Genomic DNA, 22,714 nt, shown 5'->3' with positions numbered 1-22,714 from the left:
TGAACTCTCAGTCTTTGCATTCCAGTAATTAAATGTGTTCCTTACTTGTTGAGTCATTGCACTGAGTGCAAAACCTATTGCAGTTATTTTCACACCACAAATATCAGAAGAATCTATTTAAGAGAAAATATACTACTGTGAGTGCTGTAGATAGTATCTTTCAAAACTAATAATTCCATATAGGCTAGAAAACACATTTTATAGGGTCGGAAAACAAAACATATAGAATCATTAATTAGTTAGCTTATATATGTCTATGCATAAAAAAGTACATATGTGTGTATATGTAAGTATATATATATAAAACTTGATTTAAGTTTATTGGTAGATTTTGAGCAATTCCTATGTATTTAATGTACTTAACCCAAAACCAAATATTTGTAACTGCATCTTTATGCTACACAATCATTCTTACTGGCTGCCATGACTACCGACGAAATGTCAAAATGCAAAAGACAATGAAAGGAAGCAGTCTGGAAAATCCAATTTACTTCTGGGTTTTGAATGGAATTTTAATTTTGTGGGACATTTTAAAATAAGAATGTCTCATCAGTTTGAGCAAAGGCATTTTCTTTATAAAGTTTGCTTTCTGCACACAATTGCAAATGACATATGAAAGTAGATTCCTTACAAAGGAAGAATCCCAATCCTTGCAATTATACAATGGGACACACATTATAAATGTGTTAATTAACAGTAGTATTTTAAATTTGAATGCCAGAACAAAATAAGCTCATAGCTTATTCTGAGTTTCCATATAAAACTGTTTGATATTAGATTTTGCCCGTTGACATAATGCGTAACTGGAAGATTTTGCTTTAAATCTACCCCAAGGAGGTGTGATAATGGAAACCCTATGAGAATGTAAACGTTTTTATACAATTTTAAGTCTACTCAGTGGAGTATATTTGGGCGTAAGAGGCTGTATTTAATTATGAGATATTACAAAGGATGAAATTTCTGGGTTTAGAGAAATGTCATACCTAATTTAAAACAGTCTCTCTATGTAGGAAGCCTATCAAAGGCATGTTTCTCTTTGGAGAAATCCTTTGATTCAAAAAATAATGTCTTCAGGTTTTGAAGGACTTTGAAAGCACTGCACAGAGTAAGCAAAAATGACAGCAATTCCCTCACCAACCATGTTAATAGAAAGCAGATTCTGTAAAATTCATCTTTTCACTTGGTGTTTTCTGCTAACAAGTGGGCAGCAGAATGACTAGGAGAAGTATCTTTTGGCAGGTCACCAAATCTAGAAGATGGGGCTAGTGTGGAAATCTATTTTTACAACATTGGAAGGGCTAAGATAATTTTCTGTTAGTCTTCTCCACAGTACAAAAAAAGTACAAATGACCAAGTGAGCTTTCAGATGATGGGTTCCTAAACCCGTAACTGTCAATGTTGAAGGATGAAGTGCAAGAACCAAAATAGGAATGGATACTGTGGAAGTGACTTTTTAAAAAAAATAAGTTTGCAGAAATAAATTCAACATGTGTATGTTGGCTCCAAAAGTCTCACAAGGGAGAGTTTGGGGTTTTTTTTTCCTTTTTTTTTTTTTTTTTTTTCTTATTTCTTCAATCTTTCTTTTAAATGTCCAGGTTTGGAAGACAGAGAGAAGAAGCAGAGGTGTACATGAATCAGCAGGAGGGGTTGGGTTCACCTTTGATTGAAGGTGTTTGGTGCTGTGGAGCTGCACCTGAGGTTCTACATCCAGTCTGGGATCCCCCAATTTAAGAGTGGCATGGAGGAACATGAGAAAGTCCAGGGGTGGGATATCAGGAAGGTGGGGGATAACTGGGCAAATAGGTGGCTTAAGGTAGTGAGCACACTATATGAGGTGCTCAAATTCATGAAATGACAGAAACAAACCATTCCATATGACATACATCCGTCACTCTGTGGCTTTCAGAGTTTTCTATGTGACCTTTGCCTAAACAATCTATGCAGTTATTACTACTAATTACCAGATTTATACTTCTACTATTGTATCCTGCCATGACTTTATGCATACATGCAAACATCTGATTGCTTCCATAATGAAAAAAATGATACCTCTCAACAGCATATGAACTCTATCATGGTTGGGCATAGATTATAAATATTATTGAGTATGCTAACCAAAAGATGTATAAAATCAACAAGAAAAAAAAAAAAAAAAGAATGATGCCTCTTCTTGGAAACCATATCAAACCATAATATACTAATTTCTTGCAAAGAAATTAGTATATTATTCAGAATTGATTAAATTGGCTGAAAGGGAACATTTGTTGGTGGGATATTTTTATTACAATTGATGCTACAATAAAACTAGAACAAAAACTACTGCTTGAAGTGAAGTGACCTGTGTTTTAAGTAGCTTTGCTCAGATTTGTATAATATAAGCACTTTGATTTTTGAAGATGTAAAATTATTGCATAAATGTCTATGCTATAGCAATTTATATGAACTTTTGGGAATGTGACTGCTCCCAATTAAATCTTTCATGACCCACCTGTCTTTTTCAACTTTCTCTTCTCCTTCCTTCTTTTTTTACTCTTTTTCAATTTAGTGGTATTTTTCTCATGCCAAAATATTACTGAAAATTTCTAGAGTACCTTTGTTCTCTCAGTCTATCTCTCTCTCTGCAGCTGTCTCTGTCTGTGCCTCTCTATTTTTTCTGCAATACCAGCCTCCACTTAAAAGAAAATCTTGATGAATTCAGAGACACTGCTCTGCTATTAAATTAATCACATGTGGAGCTGATCCCTGCAGAGATGCTCCACTGATTGTTGGTGTAAGGGTGTTTGTCTCATTTAGAATAAAAAAAAAGGATCCTGCAATAGAGAGATTTTCAGGACACTGTGCACCAGCATCAACAATCTGCCATTAATGGCAAATCAGAACTTCTTTGTTGTTCAGCTTGTCCTTTACAACAGACTTATCAAACTTCCAGAACTGGATTGTCCACAGAATTTTTAATATGTTCTAAAAGTAGCAGGAGTTAGATATCCCCAAATGTCAATTTGTAACAGCCTATTCTGTCTTTTTCATTATATGATCAAGTTCTTTTTCCAGTATAAAAAGAAGTTTCTTTTTCTGAATAATAAAATTCTCCTGTTTTTTTAGTGTAGCTGGCTCTTACATGATTTTTTAAAAATAATAAAGGAGATGTTTCCTCCTAAGTTAATGTTGTGGGAGTTTTAAAGGGGGAAAAATAGGTTCATCAGATGTAAATCAACATGAGTCTACTTCACCCACAGACTTTTACTGGTTTAGTATCTAATTCTGTCAAGGTTGATGTTCCTGGCCTTTGCACATCTTAGCCACTTAAATGTGCAACACTGTCAGCCATTGCTATTTCCCACCTTGTGCCACTTTGTTCCTCCCACTGCATTAGAAAATATGTCCTTCCACTGAACATCACATTGTTAAACTACAACTTGGTCTACAGTTTTCTTGGCTGGAAGGCTGCTTCTTCCTGAATTTTGGAGAAGGTTTTATCTAAAAACATTTCACTATTTCTGTGATGATGACTAGGGAAAAATAGATGTGTGTAGGTAAGCTAAGCAAGTTACTGCACTTGTTTGAAAGGTTCTAGTGCTTTGTGCCAGTGCATCATTCTTCATATGAAAAATTTGTCCAGGCCTGGCCATGGAAAAAGTCAGTGAAACATCAGATTTCAGCCTTCAGCCTTGTCTGAGAGACACGAATCCAAGCTTTACAGCCAGTTTCTCAAGCCACTCTGTGCTGGATTCTGATTCCACATGGGCTGAGAGTGATGCTATGGACCAGAGAAGCACTGGAAACTGGAACATAAAAGAGGAAACAACTATCCTGTGGTCTCAATTCCTCCCCTTCCGACCTCACAGGAGTGTGAAGGACTACAAGAATGAAGCGGCTGTGTGAAGAGACGAGAGCTGAATCTGCATCATGGAAGTAATTGCCAAGAGCAGACAAATTAAAAAAAAAAAAAAAAAACAAAAACAAAAAGAAGGAAAACCAAGCAGGAAAAGTCAGTCAGGGAATAGGATGACTGAAACTGGATCAAGAATGAGGGAAACACTTGACTGACTGGATAATGAAACTAGGTTGAGAAAAACAGGGAAAGGGTGCCAAGGAAATGGATCAGACGGGAAATCAGTAGGTCATGGGGATGGAGTAGATGGGAAATTGATTAGGATGGTAGATTGTTCACAAGAACATTCAGAGTTTTATCAAATAGAAATTTTCCTAACTGCTATCTCAGACTTTCCCCTATATACAAATTACATTAAAAAGCTATAAAAATAATAGTCACAGTTCAGGGACAGACTGGGGTCCATCTGATACAATATTCTGTTTCCACAATACTTTTTTTTTTTTTTTTTTTAATCTTGCAAATTTTGTTTGTATAACTACGTAGAAGTGCACTAAATATAATTTTACAACCTTCATATTGTAGATTACCAGTTTGCTTATCTAAATGCCTTCATTTTGCTGCATGGGTTCAGTATTTGTTCTTATTGCAATTTTTACCCTTGACAGACCCGTTGCATCTTTGTGCAGAAACCAGGATGCCAACAGAGATGAGACCTCTAGAACAGCACTGGCAAATGATGCAAACTGATAATTTTGCAGAGGACTTCAAAGTACTTCTGTCATGTTTATTCCTGTTTTTCAGGCCTCACAACAAGAAGATGAAATACTTTACACTGTTAATTAAATGCAGTATGGTTCCCTAAGTAAGATATTTCCCTTCTTAAGGTTTCACTGAAAAAAAAAAAAAAAAAAAAAAAAAAAGAGTAACTTGAATTGTCAATGCAGCTTAAAATAAATACCGTACTATTACTTTTCTTAAGAAGTCATTATTGAAATTTTACTTGGAAAATTATGGTATTTAGATTTAAAACATCATTTCCCAGCAAGAAGTTATTTGCCTTGAGAACAAGTGGTTTGTTGACAAATATTAAACATTTAGGTTTTTAAATCAGGAATCAGGGCTTCATTCCTTCTTACAGCATATAATATTGAAAGCCCCCTAACTGCAGTCCCAACAGCATCAAAAAATATCTGAGCACATAGAAAAAATATCAGCTTAGAAACAGCTTTTTGTATTACATCTATGTAATAAACACCAGCACCTGGAGACAAAGAAGGTCTATTAAGTGATATAAACATGACTTGAGTGACATAACCTACCCTTTCTTTTCACATTAATAAAGTAAGCAACAAATATATCAAAATAGTTAACAGACTAATAAAATGAGTTACAGAAGTGAATTTCACTTCCAAAAATGTCTTTGAAAAATTATGGATATTGATTCATGCATTTGTTTTAAGATTTCCTAGATACATGCAACTTTTCTTACCACTCCATTCAGGTAACTGGAGGATTTGCAGTACAAAAAATACTAGTAAACCAAAAAAAGGTAATTTTTGCTACACCTTCATATAGCAATGTTGCTAAAATTTTTGTGCATCTTTGACGTGTCTGTGGTCTCCACTGCCTTTTGAAAAAGCAAAAATAAGAACCATGGTGATATTAGTCACTTCAGGGAGCTCTACCAATGAAATGACATCCAGAGTCATCCTACTGGAAACCAGAGGATGAATTTGAACATGTATATATCAGAAATCTTAGTCCAAAAGGACAATTAGTAGTTTCAGCAATTTTGAAAACATCAAAAATAGCATCAAGATCAAAAGGTATAGCTACTTAGAGATTAGTGAATATACTTAAATGTAAAAACCTTAAGCATTAGAAGATACTTCATTTACCTTCAGGTAGAGTGTACCTTAGCTTAGGGTAAATTCTAAATTTGTAGAACTCTGTGCCTTCAGTAGCATGAAATACATGCATCATTATTTTTTCTTTACCTAAGAAATTCCCTAAGGATTATAAAAAAGTACCTCAATAGCAGAGAATGCTAATAACAGCTTTAGCAGGTAAGTTGCTCTGCTTCTTAATCTGATCAGTATGGATTTTGGCACTTCTATAACATCAGAGCATGGTTACACATTTTTGCGCAGTACGGAACATAAGCTCACATCCCAGCTCTGAGGTAAGTACCCAATTATCCCCATCTTAAAGAGGAGGAAGTCAGGTCATAAAATGATTAGCCTACAAATCCAATAAAGGAACTAGGTGCCTAAAATTATGCTGAAGAAAACTCAGGTTTCTAAATCAAGAATCTGGATCCTAGAAATTCCTACACAGCTGAGGAGAGGTCACGAGAATACAGAAAGGCATAATTTGTGCTCTTTAAATTGGTGTGCATTGTAGGGTGCTAAACTTTGGATAAGCAAGAATAGCTCAGACTTGAAATGTTTAAGCCACTAACATTGGGAATTGCATGTTCCTCCAGCTCACAGCCAGTCCTCTGAAGGAATCTGTGTAGCCTGTTTTCTGGGAGCATGTGGCACACATAGCTAGCACAAGGTTCTTCATAAACAGAGGAGCAAGCCACAGTTTTAAAATGTAGCTGTGGCTGTCTTACTCCTGCCCGTTGGAGCAACTGCCTACAGTGACATCTTTGACTGGGAAATGCCAGTGCTGAGGTCAAACTTTCAAAATTTCCATTCAAGACAAAGCATCCTGTCACCCAAAGGAGCTCAGGTCCTATTTGCTGCTTCTGCAACTGTTTCTATTTTGCCATATCATGCAAAATCCAGCCATGCTCCTGGGATCCCCATCTCCTAGGTGTAAGTCATCTGCCCTCCTGTGTGCTCTCCTGTCCTCTCTCTAGCATGATGTTCTTCCCATGGGAGTGGAAAGAAGACACATCTCGGTGGCTCTGGCATTCTGTGAGGAAGGAGGACACACAGGGACAAGAGCCACCACATCCCAGCACCACACCTGGAGGCCAACCACCAGCTGTTTGGCTCAGGGGCAGGAGTGCACCCATTGCCACATCTTTTTCTCCACCCAACACAATGGAAGAGACTGAGCCAGGGCTTCTCTAAGGCTGTGTGTGAAGAGTCCAAGGGACAGCTGAAGTCTCACCATTCCTCCTGGCATTTTCCTCTGGGTCCCTGAATTATGAGTACATTCGCTCTGGGCAGACCTTGACCATAGCCAGAGGTGCTGACCTCTCCCTGTGTGCTGGGGAGGTACAGCCATGCCTGTATCTCACCACAAGTGATTTACTGCCCCTATCCTCAGTCACCTCTCCAAACTAAACTACTGCTTGAGGCAAAATTGATGAAAAACTCCTAACAATCCTGTTTTGTGGTTGTGTCTGTGAAGGATCACAACTTCACACAATAACTGCTACAACAGTGATAGGTTTTGTGCATTAGAATGAATGCATAAATCATAATTTATTTATGAACTGCTTGGATTTGAAGCTATAACTTGGAAAAATAACATTTCTGAATATATTCAGCAAAGCCTAATGTTTTGTGCAGATGCTGTGCACCAATTTAACTGCATATCCTGGCAGAAATAGCTTAAATTTACTTCACTGGTTAAATTATGTATTAGAAGACAGGAAAAATAAAAACATAAGTGGAAGAGAAAATGAAATCATTTAAGATCAGCTTTGTATGCTGGTATTTGTCAGACACATGATGTCATAAGTATTTAGTTCTCAGGAAGCCAGCATTTACACATCTGTCTTTTTTTTTTTTTTTTTTTTTTGACTCAGAATGCAGGTACACGTGGATTGAGATCTCCAAAGGAATTTTTGTCCATTTTTGAAAAGTTCTGAGCAACTAGAGGAATGGGTACTGTCTGCACTGCAGTCATGGGTACCCAGCACCTTGCAGGACTGAGATACCTGTCCATGGTAGAACTGCTGGCTGAGACTCCCCGTGGGGACCCACCCTTCCAAGTGGGATCAATAGTACTTTTAAACTGAATGAAAACCAACACCACCTCAGACTGTATCCATAGAATAGTATGAGGGTTGTGTGTAGCCTAGAAAGAATTGTGAATAGCAGCCATTCCTTCAAAACAGCTGCCAGTTTCTGCATCCCCATAGGCTATAGACCAGCTGGTTGTGCTGAGGCCAGTGGCTGTACTGTACTATATTGGCTCCAGTGAAGCAAGACTCATTTGCAAAGTTGGTTCATCTACCATCCATTTTATGGATAAATGCTGAAGAAGGCATGTTCTCTACATGCCACCCGAGGATGGCAATCGCTTTTTTGTTTATAAAGGTGACTCATATGGAGAACTGACAGCGGATTTTTTGAAGGTAGTTACTGCAGAGGTAAGCAAGCACTGCTGCTTCATGACGTACCATTTACTCATCTTGGGCGGAACTACTGAGAGTGCCAAGATTAAGGGTTTTGAAGCCTGATACCCTAAGCTGAAAAGCAAATTTACACTCCCTCTCTTTGCCCACTGGTCACAGGGCCAGATGCCGCCCTCAGTCCCTTATGTTCAGCTTTTTTTGCTGTACCAGCTTCAGCAAAGCTTTTAGTGAGTCAATTTTCCAACTATTTTCCAACTATACTATCAATTATGTGGTGTGACACCATTTTTGGATGCCTATTTTAGGACTCCTAAGGTTTGTTATTTTTCAGGAGAGCTGAGCATCTCTTTGCCTCTTTTGTCTGTGAAATAGTCAGGTAGTTAAATCAGACCTACATGAAAATGCTGCACGAGTCAAGTATTGCCCAGACTGATCTGTCATGGAAGCCTTCTACTCTCTGTGTTTTAGACTACAAAATAATGCTGACTTCTCACTGCAAGCAATTAGGAGAATTAATTAGTTAATACTGTATAGTCTTTGAAGGCTAAAACACTATCTAAATACATTGCTGGATGTGAGTGCCTCATCTCTCTTTTGTAATGAGGTTTTTTTTTTTTTTTTTTTCCAAATTAATGCTATTAATTTGAACATGGAGAGTTCTTTTCTAAAGAAAATAATATAAATGTCACCTGAGATAAATCTAACCATAAGATTACACACTATATATAGTCAAAAATAGGTGTGCCAAGTGTGATCTAGAGAAATGTACTATTGCTGAACAAATACCAATAGTAAAAAAATTCCAGTCTTAAATAATAAAGAAAATTAAAATTCACAAAATCTATGTGAATGAATTACAGGATTACATTATTAAACAGGGAAGTTTTTAGCCTAACTAGAGTTTATACCTGGGACAAAGAGGTGATGCTAATGAAGATGGAGGTGAGAGAACATTTTGGAAGTGTTCAAGCTGCTGAAGTTTATTTTTATTTCCTCAGTGTGTTATGGGATATCTTCTATAAGAAGTTGGAATAGATGACATTCCATCTCTCCTTCCTGTACATCTCAGGGTAAGTAAAGAACTGCTATGAGGCAATACAAATCCTTAGCCATGTGGACTGTTTTCAAAAATATTCCTGTCTTAATTCTCAATAGCAGGAAGAGTAATCAAATCTTTAAAAACCAAGAAAAGAATGTGAATAGGTGTTAACTTCAGTTCTTTAGTGAATTTTACTTACCAACATTTTTATATTAGCTCAGTAATAAAAGTTCACAGAACAAGTAAACTAACTGAAATGTTATCACTTTAGTTTCGTTATCACATCAAAATTATATTAGGAAAAGTTTTTTTCACCTAGAGGGTTGTTGGGCACTGGAACAGGCTCCACAGGGAAGTGGTCACAGCACCAGCCTGACAAGAGTTCAAGAAATGTTTGGACAATGCTCTCAGGCACATGGTGTGACTCTTGGGGATGGTGCTGTGCAGGGCCAGGAGTTGGACTCAGTGACCCTGATGGGTCTCTTCCAACTCAGCATATTCTGTGATTTCTTCTCCTAGTTCTTCAAAAAATTTGGAATAGTGGTATCAGACAAATCACATTTCTGCCAACATTATGATACAATAAATAACTTTCTGATTCTTGCCTATGTTCATTCTTCTCTTAAAGTAACTTCCTATTTACAGGCATGTAATTTTGTGACAGTTGGAAATAATTCAGAGCTGATTGTGTTTATTTATTTTTAAAGGGGAAGTTTAAAACCTTCAGCTAAAAACTAAATAATAGTTTAGTTAAAAGAAGCGTGTTCAGTCCAAATTCAGCCTGGCACTTAGCCATATGTAGTTTAACTTGAAGCTTGCCATTGCCATTGATATTCAGATGACTACTCATGTGCAATTGTTGAAAATCAAGCCATTGTTTTAAGTGTAGGGGCAGATCAGAGGCAGAACTCTTGCCTCTTTGCAGTAAAAAAAGGCTACTTATTAAAATAATAGAATCAGTTAAACTCAACAACCATACACTTATTTATGACTTCATATGTATGTTACATACCAGATAAAACAACAATGTAGTACTCAGCTAACAGAAAAACTTAGCAGTGGCCTTGCATCCATCAAGCTAAGAATCGAGGTGTGAGTTTATAACTAAAATGCGAATGACAAAGTAGAAGAGCAACTCTGAAGCACTTCTACAATGGTTTAATCAGTCTCACTCAGATATGTTTTATCTGACAAAGAGGGAGCATGGGGCTGCCTCAATTCTTGTATCCTCATAATCCCACCCATTTATCACCTTACAGTGTTCCTGGCTATCTCAAAAGGAGTTGACATGAAAACACTTCTGTAACACACTATTAACACATACCCCATGTATTTCTGTTAAACAGCTTCCTATGAAACGAACCAGAACCATAATCAGGACTGAGATTTTCTGTATGATGGCTGTCTGAAGATAGACAATAAATGTTCTTTAAATAAAACCCCACAAGGAAAAAATGAAATAATGGTTTCAAACACATTTTTAGTTCCAGTGGCATCACAGACTGCTTCACCTTCACACTGCCATCTATGTACCTTAAACTAAGTAAGTTTATCAAACCAGATATGTGGCCTAATTGTCTGTAGTGACTCTGATTTAGGGTCATAAATCAGGGCAAAGTAACACACATCCTGTTTGCTTGTGAGCTTAAGGCATGAAGGAGTCCCTCTACCCAATACATAATTCATGTGGAAGATGGTGTCAGGGGGAGGATGAAGTTTAAAAGCCCCCAGAATTTCTGTACAGTCATGTTACATGGAAATTCAATAAAAGACACACTTAAAAAAAACCCTCAAAGAACGATGCTTGTGTGGCATGCATCATTCATATACTATGTAAACTAACCAGAAAGAAGAATGTTGTGGGCATTCGGAGTGTAATGATCTTCAGAAGTTCTTGCAGCTGCTGAAACTCCTACATAAATAAAAGGAGCTTTCCCTGAAAACCTTTTATTTTACACAGCTTAATATAAAATTAGGCTTAATTTTGCTTTCTATGGCAGAATATATAAACACAGGCTTGTTCAAGGTATTTAGCATCTGCCTAATCTAAGTTATGTGAAGAATTCTGTCCAAAGCCAGTAGGACTATTCACATGCTCAGACATCTGATTAAGTGCCTTGCTGGACCAGTGCCAGAAACATAACAGTGGGCTGGGTTAAGCTGATTAGAAATGTTTTGCTGGCTCCAATGGTAGCAGGACCTAGCCTTTATTGCCAGTTTGCAAAATCTGGTGCTCAACAGGAAAAAAATCAGGTACTCTGTAGTTCTTTCAGTGTTCTACTGGGTAAAGTTTGAGTACAGAACAAATGTAGCTCATTTAGCCCTAACTGGAAATGTGCATTACTGAGAATACATCTATTTTTCCACATGAAAATAAAATTTGTTGCTTTGTTGTAATTCTTGAAACAAAGTGGTTTATTCTAATAGGTTGTCTAGATACAAATTTTGTCTCTTTGTAACTATAACAAGGAAGAATATAGTTCAAAGAAATGGTGAGGAGACTCCTTTAAGCTTTGTGAGTTTAAAGATGGAAGATGCTTTTAATAAAATAACTTTAATTTTCTAATTGAATATTGTTGTAATTAGTATTCTTGGGAACTGGAGCTGGGCGGCTGCAGGGCTTTTTATAGCTGGTATAGGTGGCTCGTTAACGAGGGACAAACTGGCGCCACACAGTCCCTCTGTCTCTGGGTAAACCTAATGATTCCTGGCATCACTCTTGCCGCAGAAATCTTTGTGCTTGTGTGATGAGAGATCATTAACACCAGGCTGAGGAGCCCTTCCTTCCCTTGTGACAGAATTCCTAACAGGCCTTCTGCAGCGCTAAGTCCCCGACCGACTACAAATTATCAATACTGATTACCGGATTGCTGCAGTGGCGAGAGGACGGCGTGCTCGGCACTGCAGGGCTGGCCAGGCTCCCATACCCCTCCACTTTCCTCATCATCTACAGCTGTCTCATGCCTTGTTCCCAAGGGTGCCACAGCCGGGTTAGAATGCTTTCAATCCACACCAATTGTTCCTTGGGAGCGGAACACCAGCATTCAGATAAATGCTTTGGTGTAATGCATCGGTTTCAGCCGGTGCCAGGAGGGTTTGGTGTAACTTCGTGCAGTGCGATGAAGACTGATAACAAGAATCTGCACAAATAAAAATGTGAACAGGATTTGCTTCTTGAGGAGGACACTAATTGTGTTAGGAGCACTTCATCCTTATTTTGTGGGATTTGCGTGTGCATGACATTAATGGTGAATGATTGTGAAAACTTGAATTTGAATGCGTCAAATGCAGGTCCAGCCTCTTTCCTCTTCAAAAAGAAAGAAAGGAAAAAATCCCCAAAACCCCCAAACCAACAAAAACCATCCCTAAGGAGCGTTAGGGACTGGACGCTTCCCGCAGCCCGACCCCAAGACTGTTCTCCCTCTCCTTCTTCCACACCCTCACTGGGATTTTTTCGCCCACCCTACCCAGCAGCCTCCCTCGAACAAAGGGGCCAGTGCGGGGCTACTGCCCTTCACTCCTGCCGGGACCAGCAGGACCAGCAGGACCCCGAGGACAATGCGCTCCCCAAGACCCGGGAGCCCCCCGGGGCCGGGGCTGGCGGAGGAGCCGCGCCCCGCCCGGCCGCTCCCGGGCCCGGCGGGGTGGGCTGGGGCGGCGCGGGCGGCGCGCCGCGGCGGCAGGGCGCGGCTCCTGCGGGGGAAGGGGGATGCTCTCCCTGCCGCTGGAAAACGCGAGGTAACAACAGCCCCGGCAGCTACCCCCCGGGAGAGAGAGCAGGGCGGGCACTGCTAGCGCAGACCAGCTCTCCGTGATGCGGTGACCTACTTCAGCCGGCCCCCCGCCCCCCCCCCCCCGGCAGACTGCAGGTGCGGGCAGCGCCGGGGCAACGCCGAGCGGCGGCTCCTTCTCGCCCCCTCCCGCAGCCCCGCGCCGTGCCGGGCTGGGCTGGGCGCGGCCGGCCGCAGTGCGCGCCCGGCAGGGTCCGCCCCGCCGCAGCCCCCCCCGCCCGGCACCGCGGGCCCGGCCCGGCCCCGCCCGCAGCCCCCGACCCGCGCCGAGCCCCTTTCGGGCGGCGGTGCCGCTCCCCGATTCCTCTTTTCTTCTCCCCACGCGGTTTCAGAAGCAGAGGGGAGCGCTGACTCCGGCCGGCGGAGATGGGTGGAGGCATACAGACGACAGGGATAACTTTACCGTTCGTTTTTGTTTTTATTTTCTTTCTTTCTTTTATATATATATATACACACATATACACATATACATATGTAATATCTATCTATATCTGTATAATATATATGTGTATATATATGTTTATATATAAAATATCTATTCACCTTTAAAATAATGAAAACCGTTTAAAAATTGTGCTGTGCTCTTGTGCCGACCTCGCCCATCGGTATATAATTAATCCGATCTCTGGTTAGGATACTAAAACAGCCCCATGTCCCACCCACCCTCTCCTTTTTTCTCTGATCAATGAAATTAAAAATATGTTCAGTGTTCTCCTGATTTTTTTTTTTCACCTAAACTTTTGGGAGAGCGAGAAGAACACCCAGTGTAGGTAGCAGACCTAGGAGACAGTGGCTGTAGTACTGGCTGAAGGAAAAGAGAGGCGTTTTCTTACCCATTGCTGTTTTAGCCATGCTGGGATGTGCAGCTCTCAGAGGCGGTGAAGGCAAAGGGTCCAGCTACAGCAGTGGAGAGAGGGAGAGAAGACTGAATAAGGCACTGAGTCAGCAGAGTGGGGCTGTGCAAGAGAAGGAGCAAGAGGCAGGAGCCCATGAATAATTATCACTCCTCTACCCAAGCAGATTGGCTCGAGAGGTCCCCTGACATGACTCCTGCAGAGCCAGAATCTCCGGGCATTAAATATTGATCCACCAATGGTGCTGGAGTACAAAGTGCCAGAATGCAGTTTGAAATGGAAATCAGTCCTTGGATGCTTCTCCCCCCTCGGTCTGGTGTTAATAGTACATTCCATGTCAAATGTTTTATGTCTTACATGAAAAAAGCCTATTGGTGTTGAGGGCTCTGCTGTTGCTACCTGTAAAACATGCACAAATTCATTTTAACATATTTCATTCCAAAGATATAACAAGAAGAGAGACCATTGCAAGGGATTTCCTAGACCATTTCAGTAAAACAGCTGCTCAGATTATTTTTGCCTCCTGCAAGGGTACACAGATATCCTATACAATAGTTTTATTCTGATTGTTTCTGCATTTTAGTACCTTTTTTACTGTTTACTGTCTCCAAACCTAACCTTGGTCATCTCAAACTTTTCTTAACCTTGGGAAATGGCAGCTGGACCTGCTTACACTCTCAAAGGGCTCTGGAAATCCCAGAACAGGATAAATGTGTACAGAAGTCAGTAACTACTTCCCTGATGCACTATGGTAAGAGTCACTGGGAAGATGTGAGCTTGATTGACTTGATAAAGTGTGCAGGATGGGATCTGATATGGTCATTACATGAAAATGGATGGACACATTCTAAGAATTCCCTACACTAATTTTAAGAATTCTCTATCCCTGGCAAGAGGAAAGCCAGTGACATAACTGGCAACCACTAAACAAATGTAGTAGAGGTTAATTGAAACATTGCTAGAAACAGGGCAGTGATGGGACCTGCTTGTACACCTCCTAGGCCTGGAAGCAGTTGCTGGGCTAGAGGAGCCAGTATCCAAGACCTTGGCACAAAGAGACGGATGCTCCACCTTTACCTTCTCATCTCACTGTCCAGCTGGAAGCTCATTTGCCTCTCCCAGGGAATCACCAGCCTTACTGTTAAGAGCTTTCAGAGATACCAGACTCCCACACTGCTTCCAGACAGACAGGGCACTGGGCAAATTTTCAACTTGCAATTTGGAGGACACTACTTGTAGATGTGTTTCATGGTGTGTGTATGGGTGGGTGGGAAAAGCAGGGCATTGTCACCGTTGTTCTTCCTTGTGTGGGGCTATTTGCAGCTGCAGAGCACACACTGTGTGCCATCACTAACTGTGATGCTCTCACTCTGTTTGAGCTTCCCTGGAACAGGTAACTCACAATTATGCTTCTCAAGCTTCCTTGAAGTCAGTGAAGAACATCTTTGAGTGAAGCATCACCTGGAGCATGGGCATAAGGCTAGCTTTCTCTTTTGAGACAGTAATGAGGTGAGTGAGTCTGGGGAGAGAAACATCCCCATGCCCAGACATCAGCATGTGAGCTGAGGTGGGGCAGCCGCCGTGATGGCTCCCTGCCGAGGTGCAGGCAGAGGGGATGAGAACAGGTGTATCGGGATGCAAGGCCGATCCACCCTCCTGAGAGGCCCTGCCCGCGGGGAAGGCAGGAAGGCAGCGCCGGGGCCCGGTGGCTTTCTAGGGTGTTTCACTTCTGGGCCTTCGGTTCTGTGGCTGCGTAGGGGCGTTGGTGAGCAGGGGACAGGATTGCGACTGGATGTCTGTAGTAAGAGGAGCTTATTCCCGAGAGGAAATGGTGAGCAACGGCGCAGTGCTACGCATACAAGGCCGGCCTCGCCCCAGCCGCGGGACCCGCCGAGCCTCCAGTGCCCGGGCAGGGGTGGTGCCTGCCGGGGCGGGCCGGGCCGAGCGTGCCCGGGCGCTCTCCGTGGTGCTGGAGGCGGCGGCGCTCCCGGAGCCGCTGCAGCCCGAGGGGGCGGTGGGCGGGATGGGGCACGGGCAGGCACGGTGGGGCCGGGAGGGGGTCGGACGGAGGCGGGAGACAGGCCGGGCAGGGACGGACGAGGAGGGGGCAAGCAGGGATCGGTGCGGCTGAGCCCGGCCCCGGGGAGCGGTGACGGTCTCGCTGCCGGCCCCGCCCGGCCCCGCCGCTCCCCGTGGCCCTGATGCCTTCCCGGCACCGGCGCTCGGCTTGGCTTGGCTCGGCCCCGGGGCTCAGCTGCCCAGGGAGGGACGTGACACCGGGGCTGCGCTGACACAGAGCATCTTTGCTCGGCTCCCCATCCCCCGCCCGGCACGCCCAGTAGGCAGCGGACCCGCCCCGGCGTCTGTCTCTTCTATTTAGTTGATTTTCCTGTTCTCCGAGCTAAAGCAGCGGCACGGGCGGCCGGCAGAGTGGGAAGGCTCCCCTGCCCTGGCGGGAGGGACCTCGCTTCCCTGTTGCCGCTTCTCTGTTGCCGCCGCAGTGGCAGCAGCGCTTCCCCGCTCCCTTCGCCGCCGGGAACGGCGCCTCTGCCCCATCCCCGGGCGCCTCAGGCCGGGGCCGGGACTCCTCGCAGTCCTTTGCGAGGGAGCCGGCGAGGATTGTCAGGCCGGGGGGACGTGGGACGCCGACGATGACAGTTCGGGTCTCCCCAGGAAATAGTTCCTGGGGCGGGGAGTGCCGAGAAAGCGATGCACGAAATTGCTTGGCAATCACTGTCATGTCAAATCTTGGCATGTACAGGAGCAGTTATCAGACACCTCATACATAATTTCTGTTCCACTGACTGCCACTTTTTGATGTTTTGTTTCACATAAATTTTACGGGAGCATGAATTAAACACCAGCATGCCCTAGCAAGGCTAAGACTTACTTTCTTTCACCATTTGTGCCTTTTCTTGATTGACATTAAAATGCGTTTGCAGGCCAGGCTACCTCCAGGTCTGTGGCTGTACAGCCTCTGTGCTCTGTGTGTGTAGTAGCCATGTGCTACTGGGCAAAACACCCCTGAATTGCTTCTAAATAGCAGTGGGGCGTAACTGTGGCTTTTATCCATTTTTTTTTTTTTTTGGACATTTATCTGGCCATGGCCATATCATTGAAAACCTTTTGTTCATTTTCCCCATTTGCTCTTTTCTCCATTTGTTAGGAAAGATTTTACTTTTTACCCCATTGCAGACAAGGGAGAAGGGGAGGTGTTACTGGAAAGAAAAAGATTTGCACAGCACTTTGAAGACAACTGCTGCTAAGTAAATGATCTGCATTGGCACTGAAATGTGAGTCACAGAGATGGGAATAGGTCATGAATCTCTTTTTCTGTGACTGTGCTATGTGGCTGACTGTGGCTTTGCCACCTTGTTTAGTTTTCTTAAATAACCTGAAAAGTCAGCTTTTTTCCTACTGAATTTTGGGACAATTGTTTACACTTAGCCTTTGTCATTAGGAACTGTAATGGACCTTATTTAGAGGAGCAGATTTTTTCCTATTTGTTCACTTCTACTCTTTCTTTAGGCCTTCAAGAGTGATTTCTCTTTGTGTCTATGAAATTTTAGAAAATTAGGTCGTAATTAGTTCATTATTAGTTTATTTACATATCTGTTACTTTCACATCCTCACCAAAACTTATGATAAAGGATATAGTTCAGACTGTACAATGAAGTTTTCAAAACTCAAAGAAGTATGGTGCCTATACAACCTTAATTACTCTTCCAATGCATTTATATAATGATAGTTTTAGATTATACACTCACATGCTATGTTTTCCTCTCTACTTACATAACAAGATGGATGGTACTCCCTTTTTGAGCACTATTTGATATTTTATTTTCATTTTGTTCTCATAAAAAAGAACCTTGACACAGTCCTCTGTGCCCTTGAAAGCATGGATACAATAAAGATTTTCTTGCAGGAATGTTTGTCAGAATAATTTCCTACCATGGGTTGAAAAATCTTTTGTTTTACCTTACTCTTCACAGCAGGTTAACCACAGATTAGAAGGTGTTAGCATAGTTTGTATTTCAGTAAGTAGATAAGCAAGCATATTTTAATGTGAAATTTAGAGAAAGAAGACTCCAAATATATGCATGTGTGATTTTCATAATCTTTGTAACATTTGGGATTTTTTGGTAACTTTTTCTGAAATTTTCTGTAGAACTGTATAAATATACCAAGCAGATTAAAAGATTAGCTGTGTACTGAAAACACAGGGAGAAAGAAAGAGCAGAGATATATATGTATGTATGACTGTCTTGTATCTGAAGCATGGCGACCATTTTCTTCTTGAATTGTACCTTTCTTATCCTTTCATTTCCCTATGTAACTCTCGTGCTATGGTGAATGGCGCAGTAGAGTGCTGTTACATTCCCATTAGCGTTTCTCTGCTTCCGAAATTGTGCTTTTTTTGCTGAGCATAGCCTATCTAAAAACCATCTTGTAAAGAAGCTTGGTAGTGACTTGATAAGCCAGCTGCAAACAATGTCACCATTAGTGACTTTGGTTGCTGCTTGTTCCACACACATGTTGGACTAAGGCAGCTTTAGCGCTCGCCTGGTTTCATGCAGATTTTATTCTTGCACGGCTGCACGTGGTGCTCCTTTCAGCAGCATTCAGGATCACTGTGGGGAAGCTGAATAATGGTATTGTGGCATTTGTGGATTTTTTTTTTTTTTTTTTTTTTTTTTTTTTTTTTAATTTTCATGGAAATCTGTAAGCAATGGCTTAATGCTGGAACAGGTATTGTACATAATGAGATCTCCCTCAACAGCCTTGTCCATGAGATGTGAGCTAGAGCTGTGCAAGGCCACAGGATGGGAGTGACTTGGTTGCAGGTAGATCTGTGCTGTGCCAAAACCACAGACTTGGTGGGCAAAGACTGGGCATATTAAGGTGGAAACCAATTACATCATTCTGAATGAGGATAGCATGTGCATGAGACCCTGAGAACTCTTGTGTGGAATTAAACCAAGGAGCCATCTATCCAGTAGTCTGTAAATTGCATATCCTCCCCTTCCAAGGCCCTGCCAGATAGCAGAATTTTCTAGTCAGTGACATTCTCAACTTGGATGAACCGCTCATGACCAGCTCTTGGACACGGCAGCTTGGAGGGAAATCTCTGTGCCTGTGGAACAGTTTTGGTTTTCTCATCCTGACACGTATTTGTGTTAGCCACCGCTGGGTAGCCTCCCCGCATCCTTGCACATGTTCAGTGTGCATGTGTCTCCATGCAAATCCTCACATTTGTAATTCTTTGACTCTGTCCTGCCTTCTTGCTTCCACATCCGTATTCTCTTGCTTTAATTTTTTTTCATCTGTAATTGTTCTTCTTCAGTTCAGTCTTCACAGGTAAAGTCTTATTTTTGGTTTTTGTAACAGGATGAGCTTGTCTTTGAAATGGGAAAATGTTTAGGAAGAGCAGCCACAAGCACAGGCCAAGGAGCAGCAGCAAAGGGCAAGCCCCTGTTATTCTCCCAGTATATGCACTTTGAAGCCTTCCTGTAATCTCTAGACATTTAGCTGCCTACCCTCTAGTGTAGCTCCTCTTTATCATCACTGGCTGCAGGCGAACTCAGGGGGAAGGCTGACAGTAGGAAAAGCACATGAAGAATTTCCCTAGGGATCATTCCAGTCACTGACTGTTCTCAGGAATACCTGAGCTTAATGCAATTTGGATAGTCAGTAACCCTTGACCAATCTTTTTCCTTCTGTGCTATCCACAGTGTCTCATGGAAATCTCTTCCACAGAGCAGCTCCTTGCTGTGTGAAGAAGCATCTTCTTTTGTTTGTATTGAGCATGTGTCCTACCAAGACCTGTTCTGTTTATCTTGATGTGGGATACCAACTATTCTTTCAGCCCTAGAATCACAGGGTCATTCCCTCTTTAAAGTAAAAGTTAATGGAGGGAGGAATATCAGATCCAACTATACTTTTAAAAATGGGAGAAATAGTTGATACAGAAGGAGTTAGATTAGGCTGATGGGGAATAACACCATCTGCTGCACCTCAGATGTTCACAGTGAAATTTCCCTAGAAAAACAGAAGATGTCGATGTTCAGCAGACCTAAATCACAAGTCACTCCAAGACCAGGAGGCCTAGTTGGAAAGTGTCCGCCTAGTGCTCCATCCAAATGAGGTGTATCCTGACATGGCTGTGATTTGTTTTCCTGACTGTAATTTTCTGAACAGTAAAATGCCTCATGTTATGTGAAGTCAACAACAAAATCATGCTGTAAAGTGCCTAATTCACTTTGCTCTGTCTCGCTTACTGCTTGTTGTGAGAAAGTGCTGAGCTATTTTAGCTTTCTTTTGCTCTTCTTTGAATTGATTAAATTTCTTGTTACCATTGGCTGGTTATCAGCTGTTTCATCATGGCTTTTTCTCACATGCCTTGGAGAAGACCAGCAGACCTTTTGCTGCTCCAAGTGGATTCTAGACCATTTTTCTCTATGTAGTCAGGCACATTCATAGATATATTTGTTTTGGGCAATAAGTGTTATATTGTCGGCTGTCAAATAAAGATAAGGTTCTTGATACCAGGCACATCATCTATTCTTTCTTCAACTAAAATTTATTTTGACTTAGTGATTTAGCGTGCAAAACAACAGATGATGGTAAAGTAAAAATATGCTGAGGTTAGATAAAACAGACTTTGAAGATATTAGCTGAAATCTTAGTGTGAAATTCACACTTAGAAGGAAACAGTAGCAGAAAATCACTTTGAGAATGAAGTGTAAGATAACTTTTTTAGTTCTAGTCATGCTTTTAGTACATTAAAATGTTTACAGGAAATTTCATTTAACAAATGTTTTTGCTTATGGCTTCGCCAGACTTCATTATCTTAATCTGATATTTTTAGTGTTGTTTGCTTCTTATTTTTTTAGCAATGTCAGCGGACTGAGAGCTGGTCAGGGAAATAGGAAAATGGGATGAAAAAATACTAATTATGAAGAACAGAAAGACAGGGTAACAACTGGAATAATGAGAGAAAATGGGCACTGGCTGGACAAAGAATCTGCAATGATGAAGCCTTTGGGAGAATGGTTAATTAGGGTCACAGAAGCAGACAAGGGAGAGTCAGGTTGTGAGACAGGCCTGGCATGTGTTTGCTGAAGAGATGAAGAACAGGGATTTGTGGCATAATGTGGGGAGGTGGTTACTTGGCAACCTAAATTTGGTCCCCTTATTATACATGGGTGATCACATACTGCTTTTATGCAGGATTTCTGTCTGTTTGCAGGATGGACCTGCTCTGGGGATGTACTGGGGCTGTGCAGGAGAGACGAGTGATGCCCATGTGGCTCCTGCTTCATTTATTACTTGAGCTGGGAAGACAATAATGAACAATGGGAGGGGAAAGAAAGGTCATGCCACTGTAATAATGCTCTCTTACACAAAAGATACTTTTCCTATGTAGTGCTAATATAGATGCTTGAACCAGTTCTGTGTGGAACCTCTAATGGTGTAATAGTTTCTAATTATCTAATTTTTAATTACCCCTTTTAGAGCCCCAAATCCAATTTCCTCAGCAATCACACCTGCAAGTGATGTTGCAATGTCTGTGTTTGAAATGTTTTTAAGTACTTTAAATTATATCTGTAATGCCTCAGAAATAAGATCTAAAATCAGTGAATACCTCTGCCTTCAATTATTTTGTGCCTCCTTGCCCTGTATTTTAAACAGCAGTAGTACCTTTTCTTTGCTGCTGTGAATTTTTGTGAATTAATTTGAATTTGTGCAGCAAAAAAAAAAAAAAATCAGATGTTGAAATGATGAGCAGCACTGAGAAGCTCTGCAGGAAATTAATATTTCTGGCATCATAAGGCAGTTGAATAGTGAGCAGTGAACAAAGCCAGGCCACACAGTGAGTTATGAGGTGAAAGCAAAGTATTGATTAACTGTTTGGTGAATATAGCATAGTGGTCATATGCAGAAATAACAGTTAAAGACTGTGACATAGATACAGGAAGTTATTATTACCCTTGTACAGTGTAGATTTCCAGGAGGGGGGTTAAAAGGTGTACTGATGACCCATGTGCTTCTTTCTGTCTGTAGGCAGGGCTGCTTGTTTGGATAGTATGGAGTTTCAGGTTTGTGATGGGTACTTTAATGGCAATACTCCTATTTTAAATATGTAGGGTTCATGAGTGCACTTTGTGCTGAAGGTAGAAGGTAGTGGAGTTTTTAAATTTTTTTTTTGTTTGTTTTGGAGTTCCTGTCTCTCATGGAAACTTACTCTAAAGTATGTCCCATAGACTCACTGCCTCTGAGTAGTGTGGTTAGGTACACTAAGAATGAATAGTACTTAGGTAGATATTTAATTTGTGTCATGGAAAATAGTGGCAATGCATTAACAGCTTGTGACTGGTCAGAGATTAACTAAATACCTTTAATGCTACTCTTTGCAAGGAAAATGGTGTTTTAGGAAGAGTTTGTGCAGGTAGGGAGTTACAGGCTTAGTAATTCACGATAGGCAATAAAGAATGGTTTCCTTTACTGACCTTTTGTTTTGATTATTGTTTCACACAAGGTGGCTTTTGTTAGTGCATGCTTGTGGGCACTGTAGGTTTGGTGCTCAATAGGAATTCACTTTTTGAATGGCATAAAATTTCTCCTATGTTTGTTAGTTCGTCTCTGAACTTACAAAAGCCAGTGTACTGCCTGAGTTCCAGCTCTGTGACATGGGTGATGGTTCTGCTATCTGGTGCATACCTGGCTGTCTCCTTTTGTCTTTTCTTATTTTCATATGCAGCCCTGGAAAGCCTGTCTGGTGCAATCCCATGTCACAATATGCCCTGTCAGTTTTTGTCCTGTGGCAGACATGTAGAAAGTGGTAAAAAACCTGTGTTCCCAGCAGCTTATGCTACT

General features: G+C 41.6%; 1 protein-coding gene across 1 annotated transcript in view; it reads right to left on the bottom strand.

Moving 5' to 3' along the window:
- The window catches only part of STMN2 (stathmin 2), a 38,413-nt gene extending 24,372 nt beyond the window's left edge, over positions 1–14,041 (bottom strand). Inside the window, exon 1 of the mRNA XM_053992861.1 lies at positions 13,817–14,041. Coding sequence (XP_053848836.1) covers positions 13,817–13,835 — 19 coding nt within the window. The 5' untranslated portion in view covers positions 13,836–14,041. The remainder of the gene's footprint in view (positions 1–13,816) is intronic.
- Between the last annotated feature and the right edge of the window lie 8,673 nt (positions 14,042–22,714).

The sequence above is a fragment of the Vidua macroura genome, chromosome 1, assembly GCF_024509145.1.
Source record: "Vidua macroura isolate BioBank_ID:100142 chromosome 1, ASM2450914v1, whole genome shotgun sequence".
Taxonomy (NCBI): Eukaryota; Metazoa; Chordata; class Aves; order Passeriformes; family Viduidae; genus Vidua; species Vidua macroura.
The sequence above is the reverse complement of the archived record's forward strand: the minus strand, read 5'-3'. Positions and strand labels throughout refer to the sequence as shown.